Consider the following 18,064-nt stretch of genomic DNA (forward strand, 5'->3'; position numbering starts at 1 on the left):
TAGCAAGCAAACAGCCTGGCACTACTAGACCCAACGTTTAAAAAAAAAAAAAAAAGTTCTGTAAAGTCCTGGTTGGAAATGCTTATCCTCAGCTGCAGAAAGTGATTGATTACTTGTTTTAATCCTTTACAGGCTAAGAAATACATAAGGGAAAAATTATTTACAAATCAGCATTACACCATGATCAGACAGGACTGAGCCAATTAATGATCTTATCTGCTTACGTTGTAAATGCTAATGGACATATCTATGTGGTCTATGATTTTTTCCTACAAAGCGAAATCAAAATAATACAAAGGAGAAAAGTTACTACAGACATTTTTCTAAAGAAAAGGCATTTGATTTTTATAATAAAATCAGAAAGAGAAATACCCATTTTTCAGTTGATTAAAATAAACCTGATATACAGAAGATAATTTTGGTATTTTCAATCATGAATTACAAATAAAATAAGGATAAAAAAGGGGCTGACATTTTCAATTTTATCATTCCTCATTTACCTGGTTTAAGATCATAGTGTATAATAGGGGGCTTGATCTCATTGAGATACCGTAGTGCATTTACTATTTGCATTACAATGGACCTAGCTTCCTTCTCTGACATCAATTTATGTTGCTTGAGATAGAAATCCAAGTCATTGCCTTCACAGTATTCTAACACCGTGCAAAACCTAGGGCAGAATTTAGAGAGACAAAATTAAATGATGTATCGAACTGCAAGATCAGAGATATGACAACCTAGTTTGATATGGACAAGCTTAACAACGGCTGCCTGAATATTAAACTATATGAGTGAAATTGTTAGTAAAACACAAGGCATAACCATTAGCTTATGAAATCTGACATCAATCAGAACATTTTATATTCACCAAACAGGAAAATGCATCCCTACTAAAGAGAGAGAGATAAAGTATGAAAAACAAAACAAAACAAACAGAAAACCCCTACCAACCCAACTCACACTTATTTATGCAGTCATATTTCTCTGTAGAAAAGATATATTTGTTATTGTGACACAAAATTTCATGCCCAGTGACCATTGGCCACACTCAGACTACCAAGGCTCCTGATGGTATCTAGTCTTGGAAACTTAAGCTACAGCATTTCTGGGCTGCCCTCCAGCAGCCCTTGCTCTGCCCAAAAGCATTATAACACTGTATATTCCCTTTCATCCTCTGAACACCCTGTAGAGTTTGCTAGTCAGGTGTTACAAAACGGTGTTTACATCACTTTATAGAAGGTCTGCAATATTTATCCGATACAAAATTCTGAAACTCATGTTGTTTTTTCGTTTGTTGTTTTTGTTTGTTTTCTGATGTCACCCTAAGAAAACCCTAAACATTTTGGCTGAAAGCAAGAACATATTCTTTTTGTTCAAATATTCTTCATTTCTGTTTATACAATACTAACAATCCTCGTCAAGTTTTAGGAAATACTTATTTCATGTACGTACGTATCTGTATCCAAGGAGAAGTAGTCATATAGCTTAACTATCCGTGGGTGATCCAGTTCTTTGTGTATTCTATACTCTCTGCAGGCATGTCTAAAAGAAGATGGATACATTAATCTTCCACAATCAATAAAACACTATTCAATTTAACATACGAAGCGTAAGTCATTAATATTTACTTGTGGTAGTTTTCTTTCTTTTCATCTCTCCAGCTTTTGTTAAGCTGGTGAATCTTCACAGCAGCATATCTTTGTTCATAAAGATCAAAAGCCTAAAAAAGAAACCCACAAATATGGGAAAGTTATAACCAAAAATAACACCCAACAGAAAGGAAAAAAACTGTCATGTAATTCTCATGTCTACTGTACTGCTAACTCCTTCCACGCATTAATAAAGGAGTTTGTTCAACCTCTGTTTAAAGAGTACACCACCATGTTAAAATCCTCCTGTTTATTCAGATCCCTCACCACCCCTCTGCCCCAGTCCCCAAATTTCGATGTACAAAAATATATGACTCAAACATTAGATTTAGCAGACTAAACACACTCTACCTTGTATACTTCACTGAAGCCACCTCGGCCAAGTAAGTGGAGTAACAAATACCGTTCATTCAACGTGGGGTGATCTTTAAACCTTGAAAGAAAAAATAATAATTTAATTCTGTTTAAGGTACACAGTCACAGCCTAAAATGTATATCTCTTAGTATTACTTCTCAAGCAGCTCAAACAGAACTTCTCTATTAGTGATATCTAACACGCTGAATAATATTTCACTATGTGCAACCTTATAGAACAACTATACAATGCAGTCAATTTCAGTACCTGCCGACTACTCAGCAAACTGCTATCGCAACACCATCATCAAATCACACAATTCTGACAAACTTTTGTCATTTTTTTCTTTTTGTGAGGATAAGAAAAACACCCTTAACCCACTCACTGTAAACACTGTTCTTGTGATGAGTCAACAGAGAAAATACTATTCTGCGTTGTCTTTTTTTTTTTTAATTTTTGAAACTAAACCACTGCCTATCAACAACAGTGATCATTGTCAATGTCAGCAACAGTAATAACAGTCGAGTCTGCATTCTCTCTATAGCATGAGTTCTGCTTCTAGGCTGTCTGAAAAATCAGAAGTGAGCAAAGAACTCAAAACATTTTCCACCCTTTCAATCTGTTCATTTATCCTTTGCTAATAAATATGAAACCCTCCAACAGTAATATTCTAAACACAGGTGAATATTGCTTTGCAACCTGTATCACTAGAGGGCTGCTGTTCTCTTCCCTATCATCCTACAACATGTATCCTGCTGAAATCCCAATCCCTTCCTCTACATAAAGGTTAATGAGATGGGAACCAAGGGCTCTCTGCTCGCTGTGCCGAATTTGTTAGATGTCAGCTTCCATTTTCTGGAACAAATAAGAAAGATATACTTCCTTATTTTACATATATACATGTATGTATATATAAATTGACTTTATATAAGGCTGAGAAGTTAGAAAATAACCAACAGCAGTACACAAGAAAACATACCAAAGGACTGAGTATCTGCACATACTCTTATCAAAAGCAGGAAGGAAAAATGCCTTCCAAATGCAAAATGATGCTGAAAGATACAGAAAAGGACCACACTCTCTGCTAAAACGTGAGGATGACAAAACAAATCTCTCCACACAGTCATCCAGAGTCTGACTGCTCATGTTTGCAACACAGGGAAGAAAAAAAAATAGTGAAGGATTCAGAGACAGATGATAATAACTGCTGGAACTCTTTGGGGGTTTGTTAGATGAAAACACATTTCTTATCAGCTTCCAAAATCCTAGTAAGCTGAGCTGGTGACTTGATTGTCTTTCTATAACAAACAGGATTTCAGAGTTTACACTTTTGAAATATGGATTTTTAGTAGAGCTCTTCAGAGATAAAAGAAACTAGGTAAATATTTAGGTAATATTAGGTAAGATTTTATGAATTCTAGTAGTAAATGACATGAACAAAACAAATGTTTGCAAGTCTCTTCACTCACAGTGACAGGTGACCTCATAGGGTCATAGACCTCACAAAGCCTGATAGGCTCTATAATCTTATCACATTTTCAGTACAATGATGAGATACCTATACTCCTAAATCTAGAGCCAGCTGCTAATTATACTGCATTGAAAACCTTAAGGAAGGCTAATACATATTTGAATGTTAAAGTTCTGATTCTTTTTAAAAATCATAAATAATAACCAACACATTCAGTACAGATTAAATAAATTTAGAGGTATAATAATTATGAGAGTGATGTTATGTTATCAGTAGCCCATTTCTTCAAACCACTCTTGAAAATTTTAAAATTAATGTTTTCTTGGTCCTTCTATGACATCTATGCCTCTAGTAGGACCAGTAGCGAGAACCTTTCCACCTCCTCCCTCCACTGCTGCCTCTGCTAACCCTGTGTGGCTCTCCATGACTCAGAACCAGCACCCTGCAGGTAGCCCCGGCATCTCACGAGCTCTCAGCCCAGACAGGGAAGCCTTAACCTCTACCCTCCACTTGTTCTATTCTCCCAGTGGAGTTGTAACATACAAGTTTACTCATCTTTATTCTGGGCAATACAAAATTTCCTACATTCTGTTGTTAAGCCTGGGACCCCAAACAGGTAAGTTTGCAGAATACATGTTTGTGAGGCTTAAGGGATGCATGCATGCGTAGAGTGATGTGAAGGGGAAGTCTTCAACAAGAAAGAGGGCTCAGCCTCAGACCCCAGGTGGAAGTTGAAAACCCAGCAGGATTTGTGTTAGGACCCAAAGGCCACTTCACTTCAGAACCCACTCTTATCAAGTGGCTGAGACCCAAGTAATATTAGGAAAAGACAGCAGGGGCTGCAGACCTAAATGACTTCCCCATTGCTTCTGTCTTCTGTATTACACTTGTAAGTTGCAGCTTGGCTACTTGGCAAATATTCAAGTCTAACTCTGCCACTTCTCCCCACCCCCCCCCCAACCAAAACCCCCAAAAATATGAACACTAAGTAGAAAGCTTTTAATTTTGTATCACAAAGTATGCCAACATTGACTGGAAAAAGAAGTAAAGGTGCTTGTCCATGTCCTGTAACTGTTTTCAAGGGGGACTAATTTGGGCATGTTTTGTCCCTGCCCTTCCTACACAATGTTTACACGGACACACAACCTGATAATTTTTGCTGCGGTATTTATTCCTTCTTGTTGAATGATTTTTTTTAAATTTCTTATGCCAACATTGAGGATTAACAGTGGTTAGCATTTTAGCATTTAACATGCAAAAAAACACGTTTATTTTTATTTTGTTGTAGGACATTTATTTTCAAAAGAAAATATTCTGCCACCAAAGTGTAAGCATCAACACCCATTATTTTTCATAACCAAAACAATGTCACAACATCAATTTAGCTATCAATTAGCACTATAGCCACATGGTAACAAAATTTTTCTGTATTCCCTGAGGGTATGGGGACCATTACAACAGTAGAAAACAATTTCATGTCTTGTCGCTTTAATGTTCAGAAATCTTAGTGTATATATAAATCTACTGTGTCTAAAAAGCCGAAATTAAAGCCCTCAAGTCCTAAGGCTACTGTTCCATAAACATTTACTAGTGCAGAAAGAAATAAGCCCAGTCCTGCTATTTCCTTCCCCATGGCTGCTCATTCCACCCTCGTGTTGCCCTCTCTCCTCATGGCAGCATAAGCATTTGTGCAATGGGGGGCAAAGAACTAGGCCAGGAGTTTGATTGATATGGTGTTAAAATTAATCCAGAAAAAGAAACCACAGGAGCTGGAAATTTAACTCGAATCAACTTCCAGCATCTGTTCCCTACAGAAATGCTATTGCTAGCATGTGAAAAGAAAAAGGGCAAGTGCATAAGGAAACAGTAGATAGGCAGAACTGGTTTCTTTCAAGCGACAGTGCCAGCTTTAACTGCTGGTGGAACTGTGGTGTTAATGTTTGTATTCTCCACCATGGAAAACACACTTTATTACTTATGTAATTACTTTGGAATCTACATAGTTAAAGCAAATTTTAAATGTCAATTCAACGTTATGATAAATTGCCATGCAAGCTGAAGTACAGAGTAACATTTAACTGAACTCAAAATACTTTGCATTTATCTTTTTACTATCAGGTACCTGTGCAATATGTAAATTACAGTGCAATAGAACTAAAACTAATTTTAACTGCATCATAAAATCTCTGCTCTGACATCAAACCTCCCCACCATTTTCTTGCATTACTGGCAGCTAAGGGAATTGCATTAGGTTCCCTTACAAGATTTTTTATTTAACCTAGTAACATGGTCTTGAAAGTTTTAACTTTCTTGCATTATAATCTGTGTGTGTATGTTATTTCCTGCATATTCAATAAAACCGTTAACTAAAAAACTGGAAACCTTTCTATTTGGCAAAGTTTAAATGATTTAAATATATATATATATAGATATATAGATATATATATATACACACATAAACTAACAAAGAAAAAATTTATCAACCTGCTTCTTTCTTATAGGTAAAATTGGATGTTAGCTCATTATATTAAAAGTAGACATGCAAAATTAAGACATTAAGTCTCTTACTGTGAGTTATCCTCATTATTTATTCTTTTCAGTTCTCTTATGTGAAGATTTCTAACTCTTTCCAAACGTTCAAGTTCTGCTTGTATTTCAGCTTCCTCCTGCAAATGAAAAGAATGAAGTATAAAAGCTCATTTACTCCCCATTTGAAAAGGATATTTTTACCCCTGCGTCAATACTAGTGGTAATAGAGGAACATAACATTATAAAACCCTGCTGAACTGGAAGCACTGTTTTTCTCTTAAAGCCTGAAAAATTCAGAGAGATAAGGCAAAAGCCTGTTTCAAGGAACCTTCTGTCCATGAACCCACAGGTAATGGGATGTTCATAGTTTTGTTCTGCACTGTAGGGATGCTATTCAAAATGAGAGGCAGCTGGGTTTTGTACCTCAGCCAAGGAGAGAAATTATCTGGGAAGCGGTCTGAAATTGATGTACAATGAAGAAAAAACTGAGATACGTGCAGTTACAGATTTTGTACAAACAGGCAGATTAAGAAAAGATGTCTGAAATATTTTGAGGCTGAAGCACAAACCAAAAAAAAAAGAATAAATCATTACAGCAGAAGTGCTCTAAAGGTGTTGATATAAAACACCAAAACCAAGCTAATTTCAAAAGATTTTTTCATTTCTATCTTATTAAAATTACAAATGCAGAACATGTGTTGCCTAAAATTTCAAATGCAATTTCTAAAGTACATACACCTAGGACATTCCCTAATCCTGGCACTTAGAATTATGTCATTTTTATGCTATGTATCAAACAGCACTGAAGTATCTATTCAGATTTTATAGACTCTCCCTGCCTCCAAAAATAAGAATGCACAGTGCCTAATTTGTGTAAACCAGCATATTTATACTTGAAGCAAAAAACGTATACTCATTGAAACACATTGTAGAAAGTGTTGCATTTATTTCAGAGTTAGTACCTATAGGACCTGAAAGTTTGGGGAAAAAAATAGAGACAAAATTAGTCTGTACATGAAAGCTAATAATTATGGAATTATTCTAGCTGAAAAGGAGAAAGAAGGCCTTGCATTTGATATGTTTTGTTTTTGTTTTTTTTTTTCTTTGTTTTTCCCAGCAGTGCCTGTGGAAGCAGTGCCCCACACCATCTCTTGTTATTTTGGCACAGCTATTTGTACATGGTGAACCAGACTGGAAAACTAATCAATCTCTTCTTTAAAAGTAAAAAATAAAAAAAATTAAAAAAAAAATGCAAGCCTTGCAAAAAAACATTTATTTTTTGAAAGAAGCTAGATCAGTTTTCTGATCCAATTTATATTGTAACTGCACATTCTGGCAGTGCTGGTGAAGGCAACAGAGCAACAAGTCATGGCACAAGGGAATAGAGGTGTAAGTCAGCACAGTGGAGATAAAATACTTTAAAGATGGTAATTTGCAAAAACTGTACATCGTAAAACCATATCCTGAAACAACAACTGTATTTATATAACTTAGAACATACATTAATTAAATGAGTAAATTCAGAAACCAGACCAGATGATTTCAGTTAATATTCTGAATCTCTCCTATGATAACCTAAGGGAAAAACAAACAAACAAACAAAAAAAAAATACCACACCATCCTCATCCCAAACAAGACATTAGATGAACATCCATTCAAATAAAGAAACTCAAATCCCTCATAATTTAAAATTTGGACTAAGTAACACTAATCTGATAGCAAATCGAGCTGGATCATTTGTTTTTCCTAATGTGTACTGTCAAGTGTTTTTTTTGTTTGTTTATATAACGTTAAACTTTTTCATATTTAGATTCATCCTTGCAGTTTTCCATTAAATATCCTGAAATGATATGCAGTTCCTCATAACCCATTAGTCTTCTATAAAGAATTCAAGCCCTTCTCCCCCCCCACCAAAAGGCCACACACTTATACACACACAATTGTCTATGTTCTTCCCAAAGGCTGACAAAAAAACACACATCAGTTATGCCTCTTTTGGGCTTTTTTGTTCATATATTATGCAATTCAGTGGTTCTCAAAATGTGGTTCATAGGCCAATGTTAGTCCAAAGAGAACTGGCTGGTTGCATTGTTTCCAGCTGTTATTTAGGACACTCAGGCTGTGAATACCTTTAAGCAAGAATGAACCAGCTTAGCTGCCTCAGGTCAGTGCTATATAAAAGGAAGTGAGAAAACAAGAGCCTCTCTCCAGGACCAAAGCTGCTAGTTGGAAAAGAATTTCCTGGGGAGCAGAAGGAAAAAGAGAACTGGTGGTGGCAGCATGTACAGGGCACCAAAAATAAGAGCACCAGGAAAGCATCTGGAGAGTGAAAAGGAAGAGGAGCAGACAGCAAAACAGCATATGCAGAAGGAAAGAATAAATGTAACCAGCAATGAAGCACTAGGGAATATATCCATGTACAAAGATAAAAATATTTTTCTTTGTTAACGACAAAATCTGTATCACCCATAAGAATTAAAATGCAATAATGTATTTTTATTATTATTTTCAGATTTATTCAAACTTGGTTTTTAAGAAATCATATTTATTTCCCCTCCGGCATTCAGTCAAATAATTTTTTTTCTTATACAGAGCATACTTTAGCATTGATGCTAAAGGTGAAAAACAATTTGGGGATTAAACAAATTTGGAACAGCTTCTTTCATTAGTCACTCAAAATTTCCAATAGATTTCAAAATAGTTAAAGCATGGGAAAAAATACAAAATTTCCTAACAGAATTTCATATGAAGCTGGTGCTATTTCTACAGCATTAATAGTGAAGGGCAAACTGGGCAGTCTACATTGTAGGGCCAACAAGTTTGTATGCAAATTCCTTACCACAGATTCAAGTATTTCATATTCTTTGATCAACAGTATCAGTGTTTTCACATGGTGGCCTAGCTCCATTTAATCACAGTAGGATTTGTAACAGGTTATTTGTACAACTGAAGAGAACAAGCCAGAAACAGACTCTTGCCATGTTTCAAGGGGAAAAACACAATGACCTGTTTTGATGAAACATCTCAATAGCTACTGCTCAGCAGATAAAATACCTGTCTACTCAAACTGAATTATCTCTAGAGTTTCATTTATATCTACATTTTAGTGTTACTTTCCTTCCACACTTGTTGAGATATTTCTGCCTTCTTCAACAGTCACTCCTTTTCAAAGGCTATTCTTCAAAAGCCTTACTTGAATAAGCAATAGCTTGTTAATATCGTAACTACTTCATTACACAGATTTATTAGAATGGATTTAATAAAAAAGCATTACTAGATTTTTTTCAGAAGTCAGGAACTGGAATAAAGTATCTGTCAGCACATATCATTTAAGAGGCAGAGAGGAGGTTTTCCATAAAACTAGGAAAATTCTATTCTCTCTTACTACATGTAATATGCTAACTGGTAACAACTGAAATGTGTACTGTAGATAATCAAAACATGGTATTTATTCAGAACTACCATGTCCCATACATTGGATCTTTTTAAAGATTAAAAACAAATGTAAAAAGGCTACATATCAGATTTGGTTGACTCCACATTCTCAACTCTAAAATGAGATCAGTAGTGGCAGTTACATCTCTGTTACAAGGATTCACTGTTATTCCCTTGTACTCCCAATGCTTATGGCAAGGAAGCCCTCTCCTTATTTTAATAGTACTAGTCTTCATGGTTCAGGACATGCCCCCAGAATGTTAAAAAACATACCATATACATACCTTTTTGAGATGTCCTAATCGAAGTTTGAAAATTTCTTCCTGTTCGTGATACTCTGCTAGAGTCAAACTGAAAAAAACAAAACAAAACAAAACAAAAAAAAAACTTATTTACTATTCTTACTTAAATGCTACAGTAAACAGAGCATCTTATGCTAATTATTTACACCCATGGTATCAAAAGGTACATTTTTATCAAAAGGTACATTTTTGAACCATTTGAACACCTTTGTAATTTCAGAGTGAAAACATACATACAGAATGCCTTTGTCTGGTGTTCTGGAACATTAACTGCCTCTCCCAATAGACTCTAGCTGTTCTCCCAGACAGCCTGTTAGATTACCTGGATGCATTCTAAATCATCTCACCGCCCTAGTATTTCAGCTGATGCTTCATTGCTTGGTTCTCAACTCTAACATGTAATGCACCAAGAGATGGAGATACAGAAACTAACTGGATGAGATTTGTAACAGTAGATTTTTGATCCACAATTTAGAAAATGTAGTGCTAATCCACAGATTCCAAGTTCATTAACACTACATTTTGCATAAGACCATAAATTCAGTTTTGAATTGGCATACAACTCTTCATCTTGTTCTCTCTTCATCTTCCTTTCAGATAAGATTCCTGGTTACAATTAATTCAAAGGTCCCTCACTGTCTGTGGGCTTTCTAGGAGAGGTCTGTTAGCACCCAGAGGATCCAGACTGCTCATATGAACGAGTAACTAAGAAACATACAAACTGACTACACGCAGCATCCATCTCACTAACAACAAACATGCAGGACAGAACCGCTTAGAAATCACAAAGAAAGAAAACAAAGACACTTCAACTTCTAGGGAAGAAACCATACGTATATGATGAAGGGGGACAAGAGATTGGGGTGGGGAAGAAAAAAGTATGGCTTCTACACAAATCCCTACAAATACAGGCACAAAACTAATGCTGGACGGCATACACATTTTACTTTGCCAAGATCTATTATTTGCATTATGCAAAGCTAAAGATAATAGCATAATATGTTTTCACCAAGTCCACATTTTACTAGGTTGAATTATCAACTGTCCTCGGAAGGTAAGTTATACAAATGTATAGAAAACACTCCAAGTCAGGTGAAAAAAGCACCCATGACCACGTCCTGTCCAGTTTAGAAAGAAAGTAATCTTTCTTTCTAAAGATTCTAATCTTTCTTTCTGCATCTTTCTTCCCCACTGGATCTTTCTTCTCCACTGGAACGAAAAGCAGCCATGTATCCCAACCAACCGAAATCCACAAACATGCTGAAGACAATGGAATGAGGAAATTCACCTCTCTCCAGGAAAGTCAGAAAATCTCTCAAAGCCGTATTTTGGGACTGAACATTTATATTGTTTTCCTGACAAAATTTCCTCTGGGGAGAAGAGGAGGCATTACAGCAAATGTGAAAAGGAGCGTCTCAATAGCACAGGAAAGCTGGCAAGGCATTCCACATATAGTCCGAATGACAGCAAGAAACCTAAGAAAACAACACACTAATTCCTGCTCTAATGATAGACCTATCAAGGACAGCATCAAGGCCAAGCTAGACAACTCACAGTAGCATCCCTGACATGTTTCCAATATTTCTACTTGAACAGCAAACTACTTGAACATGGAATAAGCTCTCTCTCAAAAAAAAAAGAAGTAAAGAATGAATGTCAATGTGAATGAGGTTGAGTATTATTTCTTTCCAGATTCCTATGTGCAGTATAAATCACAGGTCTGTGCACTTATTTCCAGAAATACAGATTTTGTAATGTTTGTCTCTCTCAGGTAGAATAATTTTTAGGTGGCTTAGCAAAGCTGAATCACAAGTAAAACACACTGAAAATACAAAGTGTGTATCATGAAACTTTACGGAATTTTCACTGAACACTGAAAGCACTAAAACCAAAGATCCCCTGAAAAAATAACACAATAAAGGATTTTATTTTTATTTTTTTTAATTAAGCCTCAGCTCTCTAAGTAGAGTTATGACAAAGTGCTTGGACAGCTCTAACACTTATTGCCTTCCAAAAAGTTTTTAAACAGCCCTCTTGAGCTCAGAGCACAAGTTAGAGGTCATATTGAAAACATTAAGATTCAAAGTCACTTTTTCCATGTGCCCATGCTATATCCCAATAAGTTACTGTTTTCTATTTTTCTATTTCCTTACAAATCTAATTCTATTAGAGACACAGCATGATTCACAGCAATTTGAAATTGTCATTACTGACCATAGCATCTTGTAGGAAGGCATATAAAATGCTCAACTATACACAGACAAAGTTGCTTTGGATTTTGTTAGGTTACTTATGAAAAACAAGACTTTATTCTCTCATATTCAGAAATATGTGTTTAAAAAAGCAGGGGTTAATTACTTTTTATCTTTATATATACTTTGCCTACATACTGCTGAAATAGCACATAACAGATAGTACAAAGACATGCACGTTGTCTGTTTTCTGGCCACAGGCCACCAGCCCACTGCACAGGCTGAAAACACCCAGACCAAACTGCTTTCCACCACCTCCCACTTATGTCTACCCTCTGCCTTCTGCAGGCTGGTATCACACTGGAAGCCCCTTCTGACAGCAGAAGTCAACTACAAGATGCCATCATCCTGCAGAAGGGGCTACTCCCCCACGACCCAAGAAACACAGGACTCATCAGGCACGGAGGACAAAGATGAGAAGCGCACAGGAGAGATGGAGGCCAGCAACAGGCTGCTACCAGCCACTAAGTGCACTGAAATGGAAAATCAGGGCATGTAGGGGCATGGCATGCCATATTTACTTGTCACTGGAAGAAAGCAGGCAGCCTTCCTGGTCTGAGAGGTTTGGTACCATGATTTAAACATTTATTTTATTAGCAAAAATGAGCTTTCCAGTAGCTTCATGATGTTTTCATAGGCTAATTTATAAGCCTTCGACACAGTATGCACAAGTAGACCTAACCAACCTCTGCACTTCTTCCTCAGAAGTTAGGACAAAACCTTTTTTCTGTGACCAAAACATTCTTACCAGTGGGTACCGACAACACGCACATACACAAAAACAAAATGGCCAAATGCTTCTTGGTTGTCATGACAATTAAGCCTGGCACTTTTACAACAATCTCTCCTCCCACCTTTTCCCAGTTGAAAAATCATTCTGGATACACATTAACGGCAGAATGCTGACATGCCCCAAAACAGCAATTTGCACATCCAGTACAAGCTCTTGGTTACAATTTTTGAAGTGTTCCTTTTTTGGGTCAAAACTTATTCAAGTTCCTAGAATTTCTACAAAGATGGTCAGTGAACGCTGACCGATTCAAGCCTTCCATGAGGTCTTTCTGCCATGTCCCACTTCCATTGTTCCCATGTCTGCCTTAGAAAGAGACTGCCTCAGGAAAAGAGCTGTTGTCACTTGTCCTGTAAAGCCCAGACACATTGTTGGCACTTCAATTTGAAAAAGTTTCTGAAAATATTTTTATTTGTTCCATACAGAACAGAATGCTCCCTCTAACTGATGCATTTGTTCAGCTACATTAACAAACTTTGCCAGCTCTCTCTGCTCTTCTTTTTCAAATTACGTACAGCGACGAGGACCCATGCAGACTCTCATAGACTAACTGGGTGAGCAGAGAAAGAGGCAGCTGGGAATTAAGTACAACCAACATGGCTGAAGCTGGAGAGGAAGGACTACACCACCCACACTACATAAAATGCTGCTTCTAGAATCAATTGCCTGGTAAAAAATTAAGACCTACTTCCAAAAAGTTGGGACCAGTGTTATCATCCCTGAAGTCACCAGGAATTTGGAATGGATTTTTTAAACAGACTTTCCCAGGACTATGAAGGCTACCCCTATTTCAAACACATTTTTGTTCTTGAAATACATTTCAATTTATTGCTCTAACATAGGACTAATAAAGTTACTTCATTCGGTAGAAAAGTGATCTCACAAAACTGAAACTACTTCTTAGTTTTGGTTGGGGCCACAAAACGAATGTTGGAAAATCAGAATGGTGTTTAAATAACACAGAAGTCTTTACACCAAAATCACCTTTCACTCAGGGTAATGACAGATGGCCGCTTTGCACTGAAGTTACCTATACAAAAGACTTTGCTTTTACATTTTTATCAGAGAACATGGTGTATCCAGCTAAACTAAAACGCTTTTGTTAAGATATCTTCAGGCAACACCTTAAGTCAGTTTCAAAACAGTTAACCACTGTTTTCAGAAAAGTCTTCAATAACATTGCTTGTTACAAAGCTATAGATCATTTTCTCTTGTCAATACCTGCAGCTGGAGACATCTTCTAAAGCAAACAGTGTTAGGAAGGTAGACACTTGTTGCTAACAGTTAGCAGGATGTTTGTTTGTTTGAAAAAGATTTGCCTGATCAGTTGCATGTATGTTGTGCTGATTTACTACTGCCTTAGTTCATTAATCCCAGCAGCTCTGTATTTTCCCTAGCTTCATATAACAGAACACCTTCCATTTGGCTATACTAATTAAGATCATTACTTTCAACGTAACACAGGAACAGTGATAAGCACGATGTAATAGGAGGGAATCACATACAGCAGATGACAAATCCACTCTAAAGTGGAAGAGCAGAATTAGTAATTGTTTTATCAAGGTACACAAGGCATATTTAATTCTGTACTGAGACGCAAAAAGGAATCAACACACAGCACTACTCTATAAAATCGTAACAAATCATAAATACAAATATTTTTAACACCCTTTCAAGTAAAGGCCTAAGAGGATGATGTGGCTTAATGATTCTGTGATCTCAGGACATACTAAAAGCCTTCTCAAAGGTTTGAAATAAAATTTTTAAGCTTATCATAAAGGCGAGCTATCTTGTATCTTGATTATGTTATGTTCAAATTAGGATACTTCAAGGCAAAAGCAGTTTCAATAACAGTTTATTAGACACAAAAAGGCAATTCTGATTTTTCTCTTGGCAGTTCTGCAACCAGCAAGCATTTTCATGTGCCGTTTAACACAACTGGTTAAGCCGAATTAAATGATTTTTTTTTTTTTTTTAATTTTTTTAGTAATTTCAAAATAATTTGAAACTGCGTAACACCAAAAGCTATTCAGAAGTCTATTAACAGGAATTCACCTTGACCTACTTAATAATTAGGCCACGTCTTCTGTATTTTTCCCCAAAGTAAATATTTTATCATCTCCTAAAGTAGCATCAAATTTATGGAAATTTAACGTGAAGGATAACATGGCCAAATGCACCTGTCTGGTATACAAATAAATAGTACTAAATAGTAATTGTTGGGTTTTCAAACTTCATAAACAAAACACAACTTCTATGACAATGATAAATGGAAAAAGCGACACAGAGTTCCCTACACAAATACAAGAAATGGGAACTACAGACTTCCTACTACCACCATTTTGTTATTTATGTTTATTTCTATTTCCTAGTGAATACAATGTAGCTGCTACATATGGAAGGCATCTAAAACAAAAATCTGGTTTGCATATTTGAAAATAAATTTTTATATTTATATTATCAGCTCCTAAAAGGTGGAAAACACTATATGAACTTTCACTATTAACGGAGAACCTTAAACGTGGTCTCTACACAAGAAAATGCCCCACATACAATCTAGAGCATTAACATCAGCCCATCAACCATAAACGTACTACTCTCTTGCTGATGGGGTACACATTCAAAGTGAAGATCTTTTTTCCTGATTACTTTGAAAATAAGAATTGGTTAGAGCCACATTGACTCAAATGTTCTGAAAATATTGCTTGGATGCCCATCCTAGTAATTCATAATCTCATTATCAACTGAAAAAAAGCCTTTGCTTTCTCTTACTATGAAATATACAGAGACTTGCATAAGAAGCATATACTGTATAAGAACACAATGATTATACAGAGGCAAAGATAACATGCCTGTAAATTAAAACTAAAAGTGAATTAAAAGTTCTGTAATTTTTCATTCCTTAAACGTTACTTTTAATAACAAGAGATATCACATTCAAACAAAAAAATTATTTTTAACAAGACAGTAATCTTTGCCATACTATTCAGAAGTATTATGTTCCAAAAAGAAGTGTACGCACTAAGTATTGCTAAATTGAGTGAACACTCTTTAGCTCTCTGCCAAAAAACGAGTAGCACTAATGAAGATTTGCTTATATTGCCAGCCTTACTATTATATTTTGATATTTTTGTCACAGCCAAACAATTTCACAATGTGATCTTTAAGAATGATATATTATCCAAATATGTGCAGCTGTCTTCAAACTGATGGTCAAAACGTATGATTTTGTAGATGTAACCAAAGGAATTTAGAAGTTCCCTTCCTTCGAGGTATAAATTACCACCTCCAACAAGTGACAGGTGACATGTGATGATGTGCAACACACTTAGGCTACTTCTGCAAAGAAAAATATTAACTTACTGGTCTTTTTAAACCTACTTATTTACTTTTTATTTAAAAAACAAAACAAAACAAAACAAAACACCATCAGCTGCAGCCTCTCAGCATCAAGGGCAGTAACTAGTATCTGTAAAAAGCAACTTCTCAAAATACTCAATTAAATGTCAAGAACACATTTGCCTGTGCCCTGGATGGTACCACTTCTGTTTGGAGGAAAAAAAAAAACAAAAAAACAAAGAATTGAAAACTCTTTGATAGCCCTCAATTTTTTATGTGTAAATGACAATAAATTTCAAGTGTCAATATGTGAAATAGATCAGTAACCATAATAGACAGCTGAACTCAGGATCTGCATTCAGAAGGGGGAAAAAGTTTTTTTTTGTTTTTTTTTTTTTTGTTTGTTTGTTGTTTGTTTGTTTGTTTGTTTTTTGTTTTTTTTTGTTTTTTTTTCGGACACATTTTCAAATACTAAGGCAAAAAAAAAAAAGCTTTTTCTATCAGATAAAGACTGTTAAATAAAAAAAAAATATATATCTCTAATGGAAGAAGAGGTTCCTAAATCAATGTGGACAAATAACAGTTCAACAGAAATCAGTAACGTTGCACGAGTGAGAAATCAGAATAAGGACTCCTCTGGATTATGAAAAAAGAAGGAACATTGCGTAAATACAGAACAGGCCTTTCTCTGGTGACTACCAAAAATAAATTGGGCAATTGTACGGCATCTTCATAGGCAGTGGTGCAAATTTCCCTAACATCAGCAAGTCCTCAGTAAGAATATAGCTGCTGAATATACTGAGTGTCTTTTTATGCTGTTATTTGAATGGAACTCACACAGACAATATCTGAGAATTTATGTAAAAGACTGATTGAAATGTTAAACTTACAGCTGTGGTAAATTGGGTCTAACAAAGGGATCGTTTTCTGCCCCATTCACAGCTTTATTTTTCCTCTGCTTGGGTTCAGAATTGGCAGATGGTGCCTGAGAATTATTTGTAGTTGGAGGCTTTCGCTTGGCCAGGAGCTTTCTTTGCCTTTCAATGTCTTCCCTTTGTTGATTCACCCATTCTTGCTGCCTGTAAACCCCAAAAAAAGCTTTATTAAAGTTTCACCATTTTACATTTTTAAAGAACTATCTTTTAAATTGATGAAGTTAAGATTTTTTAATAAAATTTACTGTATATCTGAAAATGTTTCTTAGGAAAAATAACTATGATTCTTTACTAGGTGGAAGATTTTTCCATAAGTTTTGTCACAATTTAATTTTGAAGTAGTTTTTTTGTTTGAAGTATTTTTTGTTGTTGTTGCAGTTTGTTTATTTAAAAGTATTACACATTATTTCTGCGCGGAAAAAAAATGCACCTGAGCTGGTAGATACCTTGTTTTGTACTGTCAAAAGAAAAGCAGCAGAGTCAATAGGAAGTAGCTGATTTTTAGAGGCCAAATACTGAATTTGATCTGACCCTGATAAACAATTCATCAGTTTGGTTTTATGACAATTACGGCTTTTATGCAAACCACATACACAGATTGTCTTTAAAAAAAATCAACATCCTATGCAATCACATAATGCTAAGACTACACAATCCCTTCAAAAACTAAAATCTTGGTGAGTTACTCAAATATATAGATCCAAAGAGTGAATCAGACTCGTTACCAATACATATCTTTTGATGCGCTGCATAATTACTTTACCACCATCTCCAATTGTCTCCCAGGCTGCTCTTCCTTGGCCCCATTTCTGCTGCAAGACCTGTTGCAGCAGCTCACTTCCAGCTGGCTGCTTTCCTCCATCCATTTGGGCTAGACTATCTAAGGCTGCCAGATTTGTCCCTCATCTTTCATTGCAATGAGGAGCTTGTTGCCTGAAAAAGCTGCTACAACCATGCATGTGCAGAACACCTATGTGACCAATGAGAACTTCACAGACTTCATCTG

At 35.8% G+C, this 18,064-nt stretch overlaps 1 protein-coding gene across 6 annotated transcripts in view; it reads right to left on the reverse strand.

Annotated features, from left to right (window-relative positions):
- TLK1 (tousled like kinase 1) overlaps positions 1–18,064 on the reverse strand; it is a 68,468-nt gene that overhangs the window by 8,418 nt on the left and 41,986 nt on the right. For all 6 annotated transcript variants that reach the window (XM_013098883.5, XM_072040950.1, XM_027461925.3 and 3 more), the window contains 7 exons: positions 17,014–17,202; positions 9,725–9,791; positions 6,044–6,141; positions 2,001–2,082; positions 1,629–1,720; positions 1,453–1,542; positions 501–670 (listed from right to left, as the gene is read on the reverse strand). In XM_013098883.5, coding sequence (XP_012954337.1) covers positions 501–670; positions 1,453–1,542; positions 1,629–1,720; positions 2,001–2,082; positions 6,044–6,141; positions 9,725–9,791; positions 17,014–17,202 — 788 coding nt within the window. The remainder of the gene's footprint in view (positions 1–500; positions 671–1,452; positions 1,543–1,628; positions 1,721–2,000; positions 2,083–6,043; positions 6,142–9,724; positions 9,792–17,013; positions 17,203–18,064) is intronic.

Source organism: Anas platyrhynchos, chromosome 7, assembly GCF_047663525.1.
Source record: "Anas platyrhynchos isolate ZD024472 breed Pekin duck chromosome 7, IASCAAS_PekinDuck_T2T, whole genome shotgun sequence".
In the NCBI taxonomy this organism is placed as follows: Eukaryota; Metazoa; Chordata; class Aves; order Anseriformes; family Anatidae; genus Anas; species Anas platyrhynchos.